The following is a 14,924-nucleotide window of genomic DNA, read 5'->3' on the forward strand; positions in this document are numbered from 1 at the left end:
GCTCAGAAGGACTTAATATTCCTCCTAAATTTATGTTATGTAGGCCCAGGCAAATCTTTGAGGCCTGGGAGGCCAGGCCTCAGATTATAATACTCGGGCCGGGCCGGGCAAAGCCAGAAGCAGTTCAGGGCCAGCCCATTTGCGTCCTTGCCTGAACGTATGGATTTTGAAGTGGCTGGAAGCAGGACCAAACTGTAATCTATATTTGGAAAATATATAGATCTTGAGAGTTGTCCTAAGCTTTTTGATACGATAAAGTAGGACCTACTAGTAAAGACGTAAAGTCTCCGGGTCCCGTGAGTCTCAACCTTAGTTGTCTCATCATGATGCTAGAAAATAGCCTACACATGACCCGAGGACTTTACGTCTTTGCTAGAACCTAGTCCCGAGTCAAGGTTACAGCGTTGCAATGGGATATATTTCCTTCCTCAAGCGCGAAAAGCGCGAGGAGGGGTGGTGTTAAGCGAGAGAAGCGGGAGAGATACTAACGTAAATGTACTCATTGATCGTAATATAACTGCATGTACGTATGTATGTACATGCGTCATGTACCCTTACTCCGCTTGCGCCCCAGATTGCAACCGCCGAGATGAGTACATATAACCAACAATACATGTATACATTATATCAACTGCCATAATTAACATTATGGATGAGGACATGTAGGCATCGAACATTTCATAACGTACCGGATAGAATTGGAGCTAGGCAAGTTGTGGTTACTAGGCTGGGTCTACAACAAGCAAGCGTGCATAATAGCTGTACTGGGCTTTGGTGGTATGTGCGCTCTGTCCGGTATGACGTTATTGGTACTGTTTTAATGTATGACAAAGTATTACGTCGATTCCACCAAAATTAGGATATATGTGGTCGGCCTTTGAAAAAGAGTCAAGACAAGGGAAGAAACACGGTCGTGGTTTAAAAATAACTGAAATGAACAAGTTGTCTACCTCATTCTCTGATGAAATACTCCACTTAGTTCTCGTGTACATCAGTTTTCAACCACACCCATCGCCTTCCTCGCAATATTAACTCCCACCCTAGCCATTGCAATAATAAGATGTACCAGTATCGCTATATCCAATACGCTTGTGGGTATGAACCTACAACAGGGCAATGCGTCGTTATAGAATGTTCTGACCAGCCTAAACCCGATGCCTCTCATGTTGGAAACCGTTATCAGTGCATTTGCCGGCACCTCTTGGATGACGACCAATATTATCGAGGGTTCGAGCGCTGCCCTGAATGCTATGGCAACCTACCCCATCACTTTCAGTGTATGGAGAAAATCAGTGAGCGAACTGGTTGTACGATAGGTGGTGAGGAATATAATGAGAAAGAAGATGTTATTGTTCTTCCCGACTCGGCATCTATGACCAGGGCTACTGAAGATGAGTGGGAAGACGATATATCTCTCCAGACTTCGTATATAGACCTAAAGTCTCAAACGGTAAAAAGGCTAAAGCATCTACAGCAGAGAGCGGGGGTTTCTTTCCCAACTTGCCGTGGTATATGCACAGAGGGCGCCATCGATGTAACGGTATTAGATGGCTGCGATGATGGCCGCGGAAACGGAAGACTATCACCAGATCTAATGTTTGAGCTGGAACTTGATTATCCTAATCCTGAGTCTACGGCGTACTTCTCGAAGGAAATGAACACAAATGAATCGGTTTGTAGCTCTTTGGAGTGTATTGGAAAACCATGTACACGATCGTGCCAGAAACTCTCGCATAGCTCTAATCTTGCCTATTATTCCGCTTACTTCGGCGCAGCCCTATATAGATACCAGTCACCGGCGCCATCGGCTACCATTCTTCCCTTTTTCACTCTTGGGGCGCAAACTTCCTGATTATTCTTTTTAAGCTCTTGAGTCCCGGTTTAAACACGTTGTATAGTGAGTAGGAGGGTGTTTTAGACCAAGGAAAAGTTTTTATCAATCTAACGCTTGTTTGATTGTGTTGGGTCGAGATGGGAGGCCGGATGATAATCAGTGTTTTGTAGCTAAGTACTTGCTAAAGGAGTCACGTCAAGGCATTCTTTGTACATTCTGAGTAATCTTCTTCCCAAACGTCTGTCACCACCTTTGCAGTTAAAATGAGACGGTCTTATCATGAGGCTATCGATCGGCCTCTACCGGTCTTATATAACTTAACTGTGTACTAGTTGGGAGCCGGCGGGTTTGGACGTTTATCATACCTCCATGGATCCACAAAAGATTTTTTAAGCTAGAAAGATAATATGGAACGGTATTAATACTACATATGTAGTATATGATATCTAGTACGGTAGTCTGAAATTTTCAGGCGTATACGTATACACTAACTATCACTCGCTCATGACTGCTCACTCGCTATATCTTGGCGCCAAGGATATCCATACCTATGGCACCCACCGACCTTCTCGCTCATCTTCTTAAGGGGCAAGATCTGTACATGTCCTGCAGTGTTTAACTAGCTCTATATGGGCCTTGTCTGTTCTAGTTGTTGATTCTCAAACCATATAGAAATGTGTACATCACCCGACCAGGACCAATCATTTCGGTGGGAGTAGTGATGGGCACGAGACAAGTTGTCTCGAGACTAAGTCTCGAGACTTTCAGCAAGGCAAGACGAGACCTGGGGGTTGACAAGACAAAACAAGACAAGACTAGGTCTGAAAGTCTCGAGACTTTTTGGACTTTATTTCCACACCTAAATATGCTTCCCAGCCACGGTTCCAAGAAAAGTTGAACTTTTCATCGAGTTCCAAAAAAGAAAATCAACTTTTAGTTTGCATTAACTATCATGATTATAGAGGTTCCCCAGAAACGAAGTCACATGACCAAAAGTCTCGAGACTTTGACGAGACTGGACCATTGTCTCGAGATGTTCAAGACCTAGTCCAAATAATACAAGACAAGACGAGACTTCCCCAAGTCTTGTCTCGTCTCGTCTCGTGCCTATCACTACGTGGGAGTCCCCTTGGAATACTTAGCCCTTACCGTATACACCTAGGCCTTATTTTGCTAATCAAGAGCCTAAGATAACAGTGGGCATCTCAGCGTTCTTCTTCGGGTTCTCTGCCTGCGTCGTGCAGGTCAGAGCTCAGTTTTCTTGTGACCTCGATTGTGCAATCACTAAGCTGAATTTTATCCTCTTCTAGCTAGCTTAATTAAATATCTGAACGTGCACGACAAATAGCCTCCTGAAGTTTGTATTAAAGACATTGGGGGGGGGGGGGGGGGTTTCAGATGGCGAGGAACAAAATGGCGGTTTGTACATCTACATGTACGTACAGTTGTAATATTTAGTTTCAGTCTGAAGAATATGTTGGGTAAGCATTCAATCGTTGTGCATGGCTAGATGGTAGGAGAAACAAGGCGCAGAATACTGAAGTAATAATTAAATGGTCTGCTAAATTTATATAGATATATATATAGGGCTGGGATGTTGATCTATTCACTGAACTCACTGTCTTGCATAATTTCACTGCCCAGATCACGCAACAGATATCACATAGATAATCAAAAACCGATTATTTGTCTACTTGTAGGATTACGGGATCCGGTCCTCAATCGAGCTACTTGATCCTGGTATATCAAGTTAACACCTCCTTTAAATCTGTGCAAGAGATCCCCTTGCAGCTAGGTATCAATCCCTCTACCCAATAATCTTTTAAAGGGGACGGTTCGGTCATGTGAAGGGTGCAAAGCTGGAAGCATAGGGAAACACAGTACTATAGTGCTGTGAACTTCGCTTTTAATTGTTATATATTTGATTTGGTTACTCAGTTGATATATTAAACCATCAGCAGTGATGATCATGAATCGTGTGACAATAAACGACCTAAATTAAAATTAGCTACTCGAAGTACAGCGTCTTCACTAACGTCGATGACTCTAGCACTTAATATTTCAGAAACCCATTGTTATAATTATACATGTGGATTTATGTAATATATAATAATAATTATTTGTGTATACATCCACCAACTGGCCATGGAGGTTAGGCTATAATCATGATGATCATGAATTATCTAGATCTCGTTATATGACCATGAACTATTTCGTAAAGTACGTGGGATTTTCATGGTCAGATATTCCGATATATTTCCCACTAATTAGGTAAATTACAATGAGCTTATAATTATGTGGAGTAGTTCAGGGCCTCTCAGGTGTTGATATTTTAATGCGTGCATGGTTTAATCGTAGTCATGTATATATATATGGAATCATATTAAACTGGCAGCTAGGATACCACCTCTACATGATATCTACATCATTGACTTAAAAGTCTTTCACATAATCTGGTGTCAGTTCAAAGCCTTATTAACAAAAGCTGTGCCCTTGAGACCTGTAGCTGTCCGTACCCCGGTAAGTGTCGTGGTTGCGGATACCTTTGCTATTACAAGTTGAGATTTTACCTACTATATAATGCAATACATATATCATTTCCAATAAAATAGTTCACATAGGAATAACAACTACACATAACACTCATCGATAGTATATATAGAACTTTCACAAACGAAATAAGGAATGGAATAGCATCTTTAGATACGAAAGTTCCAACTAATTCTGGAAATAACTTCAACGTGAGTCTCCATTTATCTCGAGCCACGATTACAACTTCCGGGCCTTTCTCCTCTTGGTCGGATCAATCGGCGTTGGCTCAATAGCTCTTTTAGGTTTGATCCTGGAGCGCGACGACTCCCTACTTTTTCTTCTTTCTAATTCGGCAGTTCTTTGTCTTTCCTCTTCCCCGACTTCATAAGCGACAGCTCTCAAATCGTCCCGCAGGGCCTGACTTGCAGCATAACTAGCACGCTCAAAGATACCGGAATCAGAATCGCTGAGATCATTAAGAGGGACTTGTGATGTTGGCTGTGTTTTTTGAAGCGCCTTCGTTAGTTCTTCCTTGGTGTAATCAACGAATATCGGCGGTTGTGATATTTTAGTGTTCTCCCTAGGGACCCTTGCGGGGTACGGCCCTGCCTGAAAAATATTCCTTTGAATATTTGACCAGTCACGTCTTAAGTTCGGCTTTTCGATATAGAAAATCCCGTGCTGATCGCATTGTATAACCCTTCCCACCACTCTCTCTATATCTCTTCGAAGTAGCTTCACAGCTTCATCAACCATGTCTTGCTCTTTCATTCCCGTTCTCTGTGATGGGTCCCTCCTGGTATCTGTATAATTTGCGCTGAAAAGAACTTCCTTGGAGAATTCTCTGCCTAGCGCATGTGGATTTACATCTGCCGGGATAACGAGCGCGCATATCTGAGGGTAAAGTGTGCCGGGCTCACCAGATATCAGACCCGATAGAGTGATAAGACGAACATCCCGGCCGGCTAGCCAGCTAGCGTTGTCAATGATCCGTTGTCGGTCATTGGCCGCGGAGCAATTGCAGTCAGGCATTTCTGGTCTCGTTTGGTGATTTGAATAAATCGCTGACGAAACTCCGATTCTTTTTAGTGTAAGAGTTCTGTAGTTTCTATTTATGATTATCAAAGATTGATACTGTTGAACCGGCTATGTGGACGTTCGTTGTCGTTATAAGGGACAAGTTAACAAAGAATATTGATTGTGTCCAAACAAAGAAACAAGAGGTTTGTCAAGCCGTCAAATCTTTGAGAAAGAAATATATTCCAAATGATAAGTGTATTAAGCTATTAGACTAGTATGCCGCATTTGTTTCCAGTTTATCGCGACATCGACATTTATGCAAACGCGCATTGTCTTCTGTGATTGCTCATTATGGTATAACTATACGCGTACATACATATATATGTGCATATGCATACTACAAAGTACTAGTGAGGAGCTGAGCGGCCTCCGGCTGTATATAAAAAATTAAACATCAGTTCGAGGAACCGCCGATATAAAGTAATGTTATATATATAAAAATCAAGAGAACTTACAGTTCTGTTTAGCGGTTCGAAATAAACATTAGTTCCTTGCTCCCGTGAAGTGTTAGTTTCGGAAGAGCTCGAGAAGAGCTATTGGTGGGAACTGTCAGAGGGGCTGTTATATATCATGGCAGAACTCGTGATTTGATGATTTGAAAAAACATGGCTGTCGTCTGCCTTAATGCACTCGATCCCGGACCATGGTGGAAACAGTTCTTTGTTTATCGACAGCTGTACGTAGTTCACCGGACCATAGGGGCGGGGGACTAACTAGCCAATAGCTAGAAATCTTTCTAAGATACCTGACTATTCCATTTAGACATAGGACAGAACAAGGTGATCATAATAAGGCGTTAGGTGAAAGTACATGGATCCTAAATTAATTCCGCAGTGGAAATCGGCCGGTTCATTTTAGATCACTTGTAACATGGATCGATTTAGACGTGTAAACTTGTACTTTAAGCTTGTTATAGGGGTCACGTCTACAACTATACATATAATGGTATATGAAATCATACGGAATTTTCTAGTTAATTTCTCACTGGGGCGTTAAACTATGATCTAGCTTATATTAGGGTTTCACGATATATCCCATTTACCCGGTCAAAGAAATCTGTCTTTCAAGATCATCCCGGATGATTCTGAGGAAAATATTGTTATATATATGAGCATATATGTAGGTCGAGGGGATCGCTGTAAATGTTTTCATTGATTTACCAGATATTTGATTACCAGCCAAAAAGATGCTTAACATAATAAACACAAGACTCCGTGTGCCTTTCCATGTAGCGAGTGGGAATTTCATGTCGAGGGTTGTGCCACGCGTGATAGAGATTCGACTGGTTAGCAAGTAACTATATGTATATGTAAACTATATTATTTCGATAAATGGTGGTGCTACTTTGTGCTTAAACTATCGGTAAACTCGAGTCGTCAAAATCCACAGTAGTTGTGTGGTAAAACCACGCAAACGAAGCTGCGAGGACATAAGCTCCTACGAATTGCAAAGCGATATTGTAATATATACTCAACCCCACACACCACGGCCGTCTATCTTAATATAGATGTCTTAGACAAGTTGTACCGCTAGCAGCCTTGAGTATAGGAGTATATTTGCCGATCTAGGCATGCTTGAGCCTTGAGGGCCATATTACACCTGTAGTAGCTATATATGCGCAAAGATCAAAGATGCACTTGGAGAGTACTACAACAATTAACAGTCGCCTCTCGGAGAACGAAGAAAGATGTTGTAGGACAAGCAAGGCAACTTAGTAGCCAAAAAGCGGGTCTCAGGCTGATACCTATACTGTAACTATTAATTTGGTTGTCCGAAAGCCACAATTTTTATGATTGTCCCATATTACACCCAACTGTACATGCTGTATGTCTATATATGTTTCGGCTGCTACCCCTGGTTTGCTGATCTGAGAGGCTTTGTACTTTTTTTCAGTAATCATGAGGGGAAATATTAATTTATACGGTTCCATGGATCCAATTATATCCATATTTGATTTAGCACAAGACCAATGCCCGTGAATGGTTGTATCACCTACCACCCGTTCTCTAAAGGCGACACCTCCGATCACTCGAACCCACATCAAGTTAAGAGAAAGCACCATTAGTAAGCATAGTTTTGAAGATGGTGAACTGGTACATATTGGAAAGAGGGAACCATGATTGATACAAGTGAACGGTCATCATTGAAAGGTATCGGCTTTAACGATGTAAGTTAGCAAAGAGCCAGAAAGTTGGGAGCTTAAAGACACGCATAGTGAGCTTTATTCTGTCATTCAACTCTAGTTTTCTAGAAGCCTATCAGCACATTCATACGAGGGCAGTGCCGCGAGGGAGAGGTTTTCTAGGAATACCTATGTACTGAGTAAGGAGCGAGAAACATGGAGAGTTCCCTCTTCACTTTATCGACTGGATGATTTAAATAGTTATTTACATCGGTTTGGATGTTGGGTGGGCGTAATGCTTTGGGTTGCAGTTTGTCAGCAGTCGCCATGAGAATTGGCGGGCAGTTTGGAATTGAAGATGTATTAATTCTCTAATCTACAGTTGGTACGCCGTTTCCGATATTCAACTATAGGAATATATATCATACCCACTATGAGTGTGGTGATGGTGGTAATGGAAATGGAAGGCTCAACCTAGAACCGCGAGCGGCAAAGTCTACCGGTTTTCCCAGACCACTGCTCAAAACCTCTGCGTGACTTGTTCTGTGTGACGTGAGAAACACTCCCTCGCTTTCTTCGCACCCCACTCTGCAGCACCAGTAGTAGAGTAGAGTAGGTAGATGCGTACATGTATGTATGTACGATGGCGAACATAACACAATGCATATACGTACATACATGCACATGTAAATTGTCCTTATTGTGTTTCACCAGTTCTTGGTGTGAAAACGGATTAGAACCTACTTGAGACACAGTGATGGTAACTTGGGTTGAAATAGGTACATGTATGTACATGTAGGTATTGTATGTGTACGTACATTCACCCCAGGTCAGGTAGGGTACAGTGCTCTACACATATATGTACATGTACCTATATACAGCTTGCGGTAAGATTATTGTAGAAATATGGGAGGAGTCCTATTGGCTTGCCCAGCCACAGAAACCCTGTTTTTAGACCCCTGTTTCTACAATAATTTTACCTCTCGCTGTAGAGCAGACTAAATAAGTAGCAACTACCTACTACTAATTTCATGACGTTTCCGAACACGACTGCTATTGCATGCCATACAAAAAAGCGCCAAATCCACCTTTTTGTATGTCATGCGATATTAGTCGTGTTCGGAAACGCTATGAGGCTACGAGTACACGTACTTGCAGGTAGAATTCCAAACTCGAGGGTCTGACAGCTGAATCTACATTTAGGTACATACTGTGGTACATGTATGCATTTCCATTGTCCCTTTGTTCCGGCTCTGAAAAATTGAGCGCCATGCATGTATGACTAACAGATGCAGGTAATGCGGGTAGAAAAAAACGTGTCAGGAACGATCGACCTTCATGGCATGGAGTATGCGGCTTGAATGGTTTTCTTTATCCACTTTGCCCCTTTCTTGCTTTCTTTGGACTTCATCACCCCTGTGGGCAGCTCCGGAACGCATCCGTAGGATGTACTCTGCTTTACCGATGCATGCAGGTCAATCTCTTTTTACCTTTTTAAAACGCATGGAAACATGTGGATAGCTGAGGAGAAGCTCAGGAACAGATGGAAGAAGTTTTTCTATGTGGAATGAGCGGCGATGATGCCGGGTTCCGTCACTTTACTTTGCCCCCCCAAGCTACATATGTCTCAAGCCCTGCGTTGGAGTTTTTCTACAAGCGAAAGCACTGAGATTTCTATACAGAATAGCCTCAAGTTTCCAATACATGTATGTAGCCAATTTACTCCACTTTAGATCTTCTTTAAGGCGAGGCTTTTAACCTTGAAGATGTCGATGTGCGGATGTAGGTACATGTAGGTATAGTTTCATGCATAATGTACGTACATTGTAGATTTTTCCCTTTTAAGGTCAATGACATGAGCAGAGCACTGAGTACTTGGAGTAACTACAATACATACATGTATAGTACATAGAACCATGGCCAGTCGGGGCACAATAGTACAAAGGATTTCATCCTTTTTCGCAGCCCCATGTTTAGCTGCATGTAGTATGTACCTGAACTACCCAGTAGTCGCCTGTCGCAATTCCTCTTCTCGAAGCGTTTTTCAATTGGCGTGTTTGTAAAGCTGACTTCAATTCCGCATGAATTTTCTGTGATCCGGGGTAGATCATCATGTAGTATTCTTAAATGGGGGTATGACTAAGTGATTTCACTATGTGCCTGTTTTTTTTTAACTGTGGATGGCCTTCGTACCTTGGTTAGCCATACCCTAGGAGTACGTCTAGGCATCAACTAAACCTCTTTAATTATTTGTTAATGCCTGATTTCAGTCTTCAGTGCCCTTCCCCTTCCGCTGCAGAGGCTAACTAGTTTAGCTAATTGATACCAAGCAGCTTCCTCGTACGATCAATATTTGAGGGAAGGGCAGTCAAGATAAGGGGGAAAATAAACTCACCTCTCCCTTGTCCAGGACCAGCCCACTCGTTTCCATTTTGGGCGCCCGAGCGTAACCACCACAACGAATTTCATTCGAGTCCCACAGCGAGGTTGACGGGGGGAGTGAGTATGTATTGTGCATATCAATATCTCCATACATACGCAGGGAGTAGAATACCAGTGGAAGAGGAGGAGGTGGTGGAGGTGGAGAATTAGGACAATACTGGTCCTAACACCAATCACCCAATACACCCATACTCATGCCTCAATAATTATTTCACAATATTCCACAACCATAAATTTATATGATATATTCGCTAGAACTTACATACCTGCCCCACGGGTTCTGTCTTGCACCCCCCTCTCTAGTCCTCTGTTCCTAGTCGCTCGAGATATCTATTATCCAAAACAATTAGAGAAAAGAAAAGAAAGAACCCTGGAGGTCCACAAAGCGAACGGTCCATCTTCTCTTCATCCCCCCCCTTCTTTCCCTCCCTCCCCCTTCACCTTCGTCCATCCACCTACCCCCCGTCCCTTTTGTCTTTGACATTCAAGCGGTGTCCGCCTAATACTCAACACCACGCAATATGACGACAATCATAGAAGGTTGGCTACAGATTCCGCCAGAGCGCAACCTGATAGGCCGTGCTGCTTGGAAGGTATGTATGATATGATGATCAATGGAATTCTCTTGAACTGGCCCCCATCTCTCCGAACTCCAACTTTACTCCGTGCGGGATGGTCGTTCATTCGTTCGCTTTCCCCTCACCCCCTCTCAAACTCTTCTGCTTTCCTGTGCTCCGATACTGACTTTGATTTCGCCATTTGTGACGGAAAGATTAGGTATGTCAAGTTCGGAAGTCATTCACCCACGACCCCGACGTCCGCGCGATCGGCCATTTCACCGACTCGACCGACTACGGCTACTGGAGTGGTTGGACCTGGTGGAACTGGAGCAGTGTCTGGCAACGGTCTTAAGCTGTCGCAAACCCCATCGGACCGGAGTCCACAGTCGGTGGGTTCTATGTTAAACGAGATGGATGTAGCACAGTTGCCGATCTCTTTAACGGTTTACAAGCAAAAGGTAAGGGGTGAGAATCGGCACGGCCGGTATAGAAACCGACTGACTGGGTTGATGACCTGCAGAATGATACCGAACCAATTATACGATATCCGTAAGCTCCCCTGGACAACCAGTCTACATATTTACCCCGGTCTCATCCGTGCTGGTATTTTTGTTCTGTTACTGCACTTGGCTTGCACTGCTAATATTACTCTTTCATATTAGCATCACATCTATCGCCTCCTGCTATATTGGTGATGTTGCTTCGCGCCACAAGAAGAAGTCCGTAGTACTCCCTACCTTGGTCGTGAACCTGCGACCAGAAATTCAACTATCCTCTTCAAAGTCTTTCCGGAGGCGAAGTCATGATGTGCCTGGACAACGAGAAGGGGCCAAGAGGGAAGGCGCTGCAAAAGAGATACTGCTCTTCCGTCCTGGGCCGGATAACGTGGTTGCGATTGAAAAATGGGCAAAGGAAATCCAGGCGCATCTCATTCCCAGCTCCTCGGACTCAAATGCTAACCAGGCTACCGACCCAGCATTTCGGGAAAGATTCAGTGATCTTGACCTGGAAACGCCCACCACTTCTTCTTCAATGTTTTTTATGAATGGCGAGCCCAACACAGCACTGCTTAGTCCTTCCCTCCGGTCAAGGACTAGCAACCTTTCGAGCATAGAGTCTGATGACAAGGGAAGTTTAATGAGCAGCTCCGCATCGGATATGCCATCCCCAAATGCGGACGAGGAATTCCCACGTTCTTCGGCTGAGGGTCGGCCTCCCCTACACCTGGCAACCAAACTGCGGCATTCAATAGGTGCTGGGGATAGTAGTGGTATCAAGGAGGAGATTAGCATCCAAACCCCAATCGCTCTTCCACCACGCCGTGAAACGATTCTTGACCGATTCTTCTCTACGGCCCCTCCAAGCCCAGCATTGACATCCGAGCAGGCACCAATGAATTCAATCGCGCGGTTTGAAGCGTTGATAAGAGACATAGAATATGAACAAAGCTTTGATACTTCAAGCACATCAATTTTAATAAACCACCCTAGACGGATACCAAGCCCAACCCAGCGGGCGCTCGAGTTTGTTTCAAGCGGACTTATGAAACATTCCCCCGAAAATTTGGAGAGACGTCCAAGCACGACTTATGGGGAAGAGACACACTCTTTCCGGGAATCGCAGAAGGAAGCCCAAAGAGAACTATCATCGAAATTAAGTGTTGGGAGCATTCATCGAACTTTAAGTCGGCAGGCGAGTGAGGCAAGCCTGGGCACGACAGCTAGTATGGCTGGAAGTACAGGAGGAGGGGTAATTGTTGAGACAAATCTCAGTGTTTCCAACAGCAAGCGACACAGCCTGGCGGACTTTTCGTTAAAGAGGCTTTCAACAGCAACTCCGCCAATGTTTCCTCTTAGCGGCCCAAGACGGGGATCACACTCCGATATTCCAAGAATTTCGGAAACTGGCGATGAAGATGATCAGCTCTCACCCTTGACTGCTGCTACTCCAACACAAAGCTTTGGCCACTCAAGGGTTGTCAATAGACCTTTGTTCAAAGAATTTTCCTTTTAAGATTTTTTGGGATTTGTGTCTGCAACCATGGGTGCTGTATACACCACGTTCAACCACATGTGTTGAGTGCAGGAATATAGGATTATCCGGATTTTTCGCTGCATGATGCATTGAGATAAAAGACGAGTTGCAGAGGTGGTTGAAGTTAAATTTAACGGGTTGGGTTGGCGTATATTTGATATTATTGGGTTTTTCTTCCTTCCTATTCCTTGCAGAAACATGGAGCTGACCGCCATTGGCGCAAGTACCCATTTACCACTTTTCTCGTTTTGTTGTATCTTCTGTTGCATGAGCGTGTTCCTTATTTACGTTTTGTTAATATCATCTGAGAGAGCAATTGACGCTGGCTGGTCTAGTTTTGTTTAGTTTTGGGGGTTGCGATATATCTATTCTTGTAAATTTCTTTTATTTTTGCTTCACATCATCGGTCAGATAAAGAAGCTGTTATTTAACCTATGCTAGACAGAAGAGAGAGTCATGGAACTTGTTAATCTAGAGCCATCCTGGACTAGATTGACTGGGTTTCCGGTTATAGAAGTGTTAGATTAAGCGATTTCAAACGACAGCGACCTATATGTGATCAAGCTTGGTATAAGAGGTAGTACCTAGATATTATGCGGGTGTAGGTCAGCGGTGGCTATAGCTATGTAGTTTCATCTCAACCGAATAGGATAATCAAAGAGAAAAGTGCAAACGTTTGTAGCAATATGGCGAGCCACCCGGGTTTCAGTATTCACGAAGACACCTGTTTTGAAATGTGGCTTTGACTTAAAGAGCTCGTCATACCCTTAGACTGACCATAATGGCAGGTAAATGTGTTAAAACCATTTGATATACCTTTCATGTGAAGTGATTAGAGCGTGGACGTTATGAGGGGAGTAAAATGTACCTAACGAGCGTTGATAGATAATCAGAGAGTTGGCTGAGCTTTGAAAAACAGGCCTTCGCCAGAACGCTTAGAAAGAAGGCCGTAGAAGCACTTTACAGGACAATTATTACCGTTCCAGATATATAAACACATCTTTTAATACATTTTTTTGGTTTTTTTTTCTGTGGGATAATGCATCTTGTTTGTGTAAGGCCCTGGCGGACAAAAAAATTCGGGTAACTCATCCCCGTCAGCGGGATACGGTTTTGGGCCTATTTTATACACGTAGTGGATATGATATCCTGCTGTAGAGGGATGCCCAATCCTCTTAGGTAGGATGTGACATCTTAGTAACTATTGAGTACTACCCTTCGATTTGCTGGATAAGTTATCCTTTTTCACCAGGACATGATAAGATATCCCGAGTTAAGGAGAGATATTTCAAGAGTTGGGCATGTTCTGGTTGGTAGGGGTTAACTTCAAGAACTTAGGTTTAAAAATATATAACTTAGGGGAATCGCATTTACAGATTAGCAATTGATTATTGTAACGGGGGTGCTATGATGATGCTGATGCACGACCGTGACTTCGATCAGGTAGAAATAGCAAAAGGGAACGACGAGTTATGATCGGGCTCATTCGATGGAAAGATAGAGTTTATTTGTTTGATCGTTATTTGTAGTCTAGAAACTTAATAACTTTAAGGGGTCTCCTCGCTAGTAAAGATTCTCTGACCCTCCCCGAGTCCAACCTGGGGCAATCAAGTTCTTTTATCGAAGTTCTGCACCCTTGTTCCCGCTTTCTTCCTCCCTGCCCGTTCGTCCCTCCCTAGTCGGGGACACCGCGACTATTTTCTATGAGGGGAAGAGAAGAGTTGCTATCAAACCGTGGACGAACTTTCGTCCGAGTCAAATCACGCAATCTCTGCCCAGAACGGGTCGTAATTCTAGGAACTAGTGGAAACAGCTGACCAGACAGCAATTGCTTATTCAGAGTATTTAGAATAGATTTGGTGTTTTTGTAAAGCGAGGTTTGCTTTTAGTAGCTTGGGTCGTACTCCTACTCCCCCTCAAAGGTGCACCGGACTGAAACAGGAGGGTTCCGGCGGTTCGACGCTCCGGGGGTTATCTTTGGGGTCTAAAACGTGTTTATTTTGCAGTGTTTCCTCAACTCCGCAATCAGTTCATTCAACCACCCCAAATGGACCGGAGCATCCATCAGCAAGCTCGCCTATTACCCAGGGCGCAGCCCCTACGTCCTGGCGGGCATTCTGCGCCACGAGCGCCCAGCGCGTCCGGCACCGCCAGAGTACAACCTTCGCGCCAGGCTCCGCCGTAGGACCGTCCCACTCTCTGGGACCGCCAGGAGATATGGCTCACGTCCGGAGGGCACTCGCCAATGCTCTGGTCGCCTAGGCCGCCATGAGATTCCCTCCCCCTCCGGAGACGCTAGGATGGAGTGACTCCGCACACA

The 14,924-nt window shown here is 43.9% G+C and overlaps 2 protein-coding genes across 2 annotated transcripts; one reads left to right on the plus strand and one right to left on the minus strand.

Moving 5' to 3' along the window:
- Positions 1-4,603: 4,603 nt before the first annotated feature.
- LAJ45_08473 (uncharacterized protein) lies at positions 4,604-5,398 on the minus strand (the record flags this gene model as incomplete). Its single annotated transcript, XM_046118023.1, has 1 exon — positions 4,604-5,398. One exon carries the CDS (start codon positions 5,396-5,398, stop codon positions 4,604-4,606), a length of 795 nt encoding a protein of 264 aa, XP_045968949.1.
- Positions 5,399-10,531: 5,133 nt separating this feature from the next.
- On the plus strand, positions 10,532-12,875 carry LAJ45_08474 (uncharacterized protein; the record flags this gene model as incomplete). Its single annotated transcript, XM_046118024.1, has 6 exons — positions 10,532-10,603; positions 10,783-11,028; positions 11,091-11,119; positions 11,233-12,544; positions 12,717-12,771; positions 12,829-12,875. 6 exons carry the CDS (start codon positions 10,532-10,534, stop codon positions 12,873-12,875), a joined length of 1,761 nt encoding a protein of 586 aa, XP_045968950.1.
- Between the last annotated feature and the right edge of the window lie 2,049 nt (positions 12,876-14,924).

Source organism: Morchella importuna, assembly GCF_003444635.1.
Source record: "Morchella importuna strain M04M26 chromosome Unknown Morimp01GS029, whole genome shotgun sequence".
NCBI classification, from domain to species: domain Eukaryota; kingdom Fungi; phylum Ascomycota; class Pezizomycetes; order Pezizales; family Morchellaceae; genus Morchella; species Morchella importuna.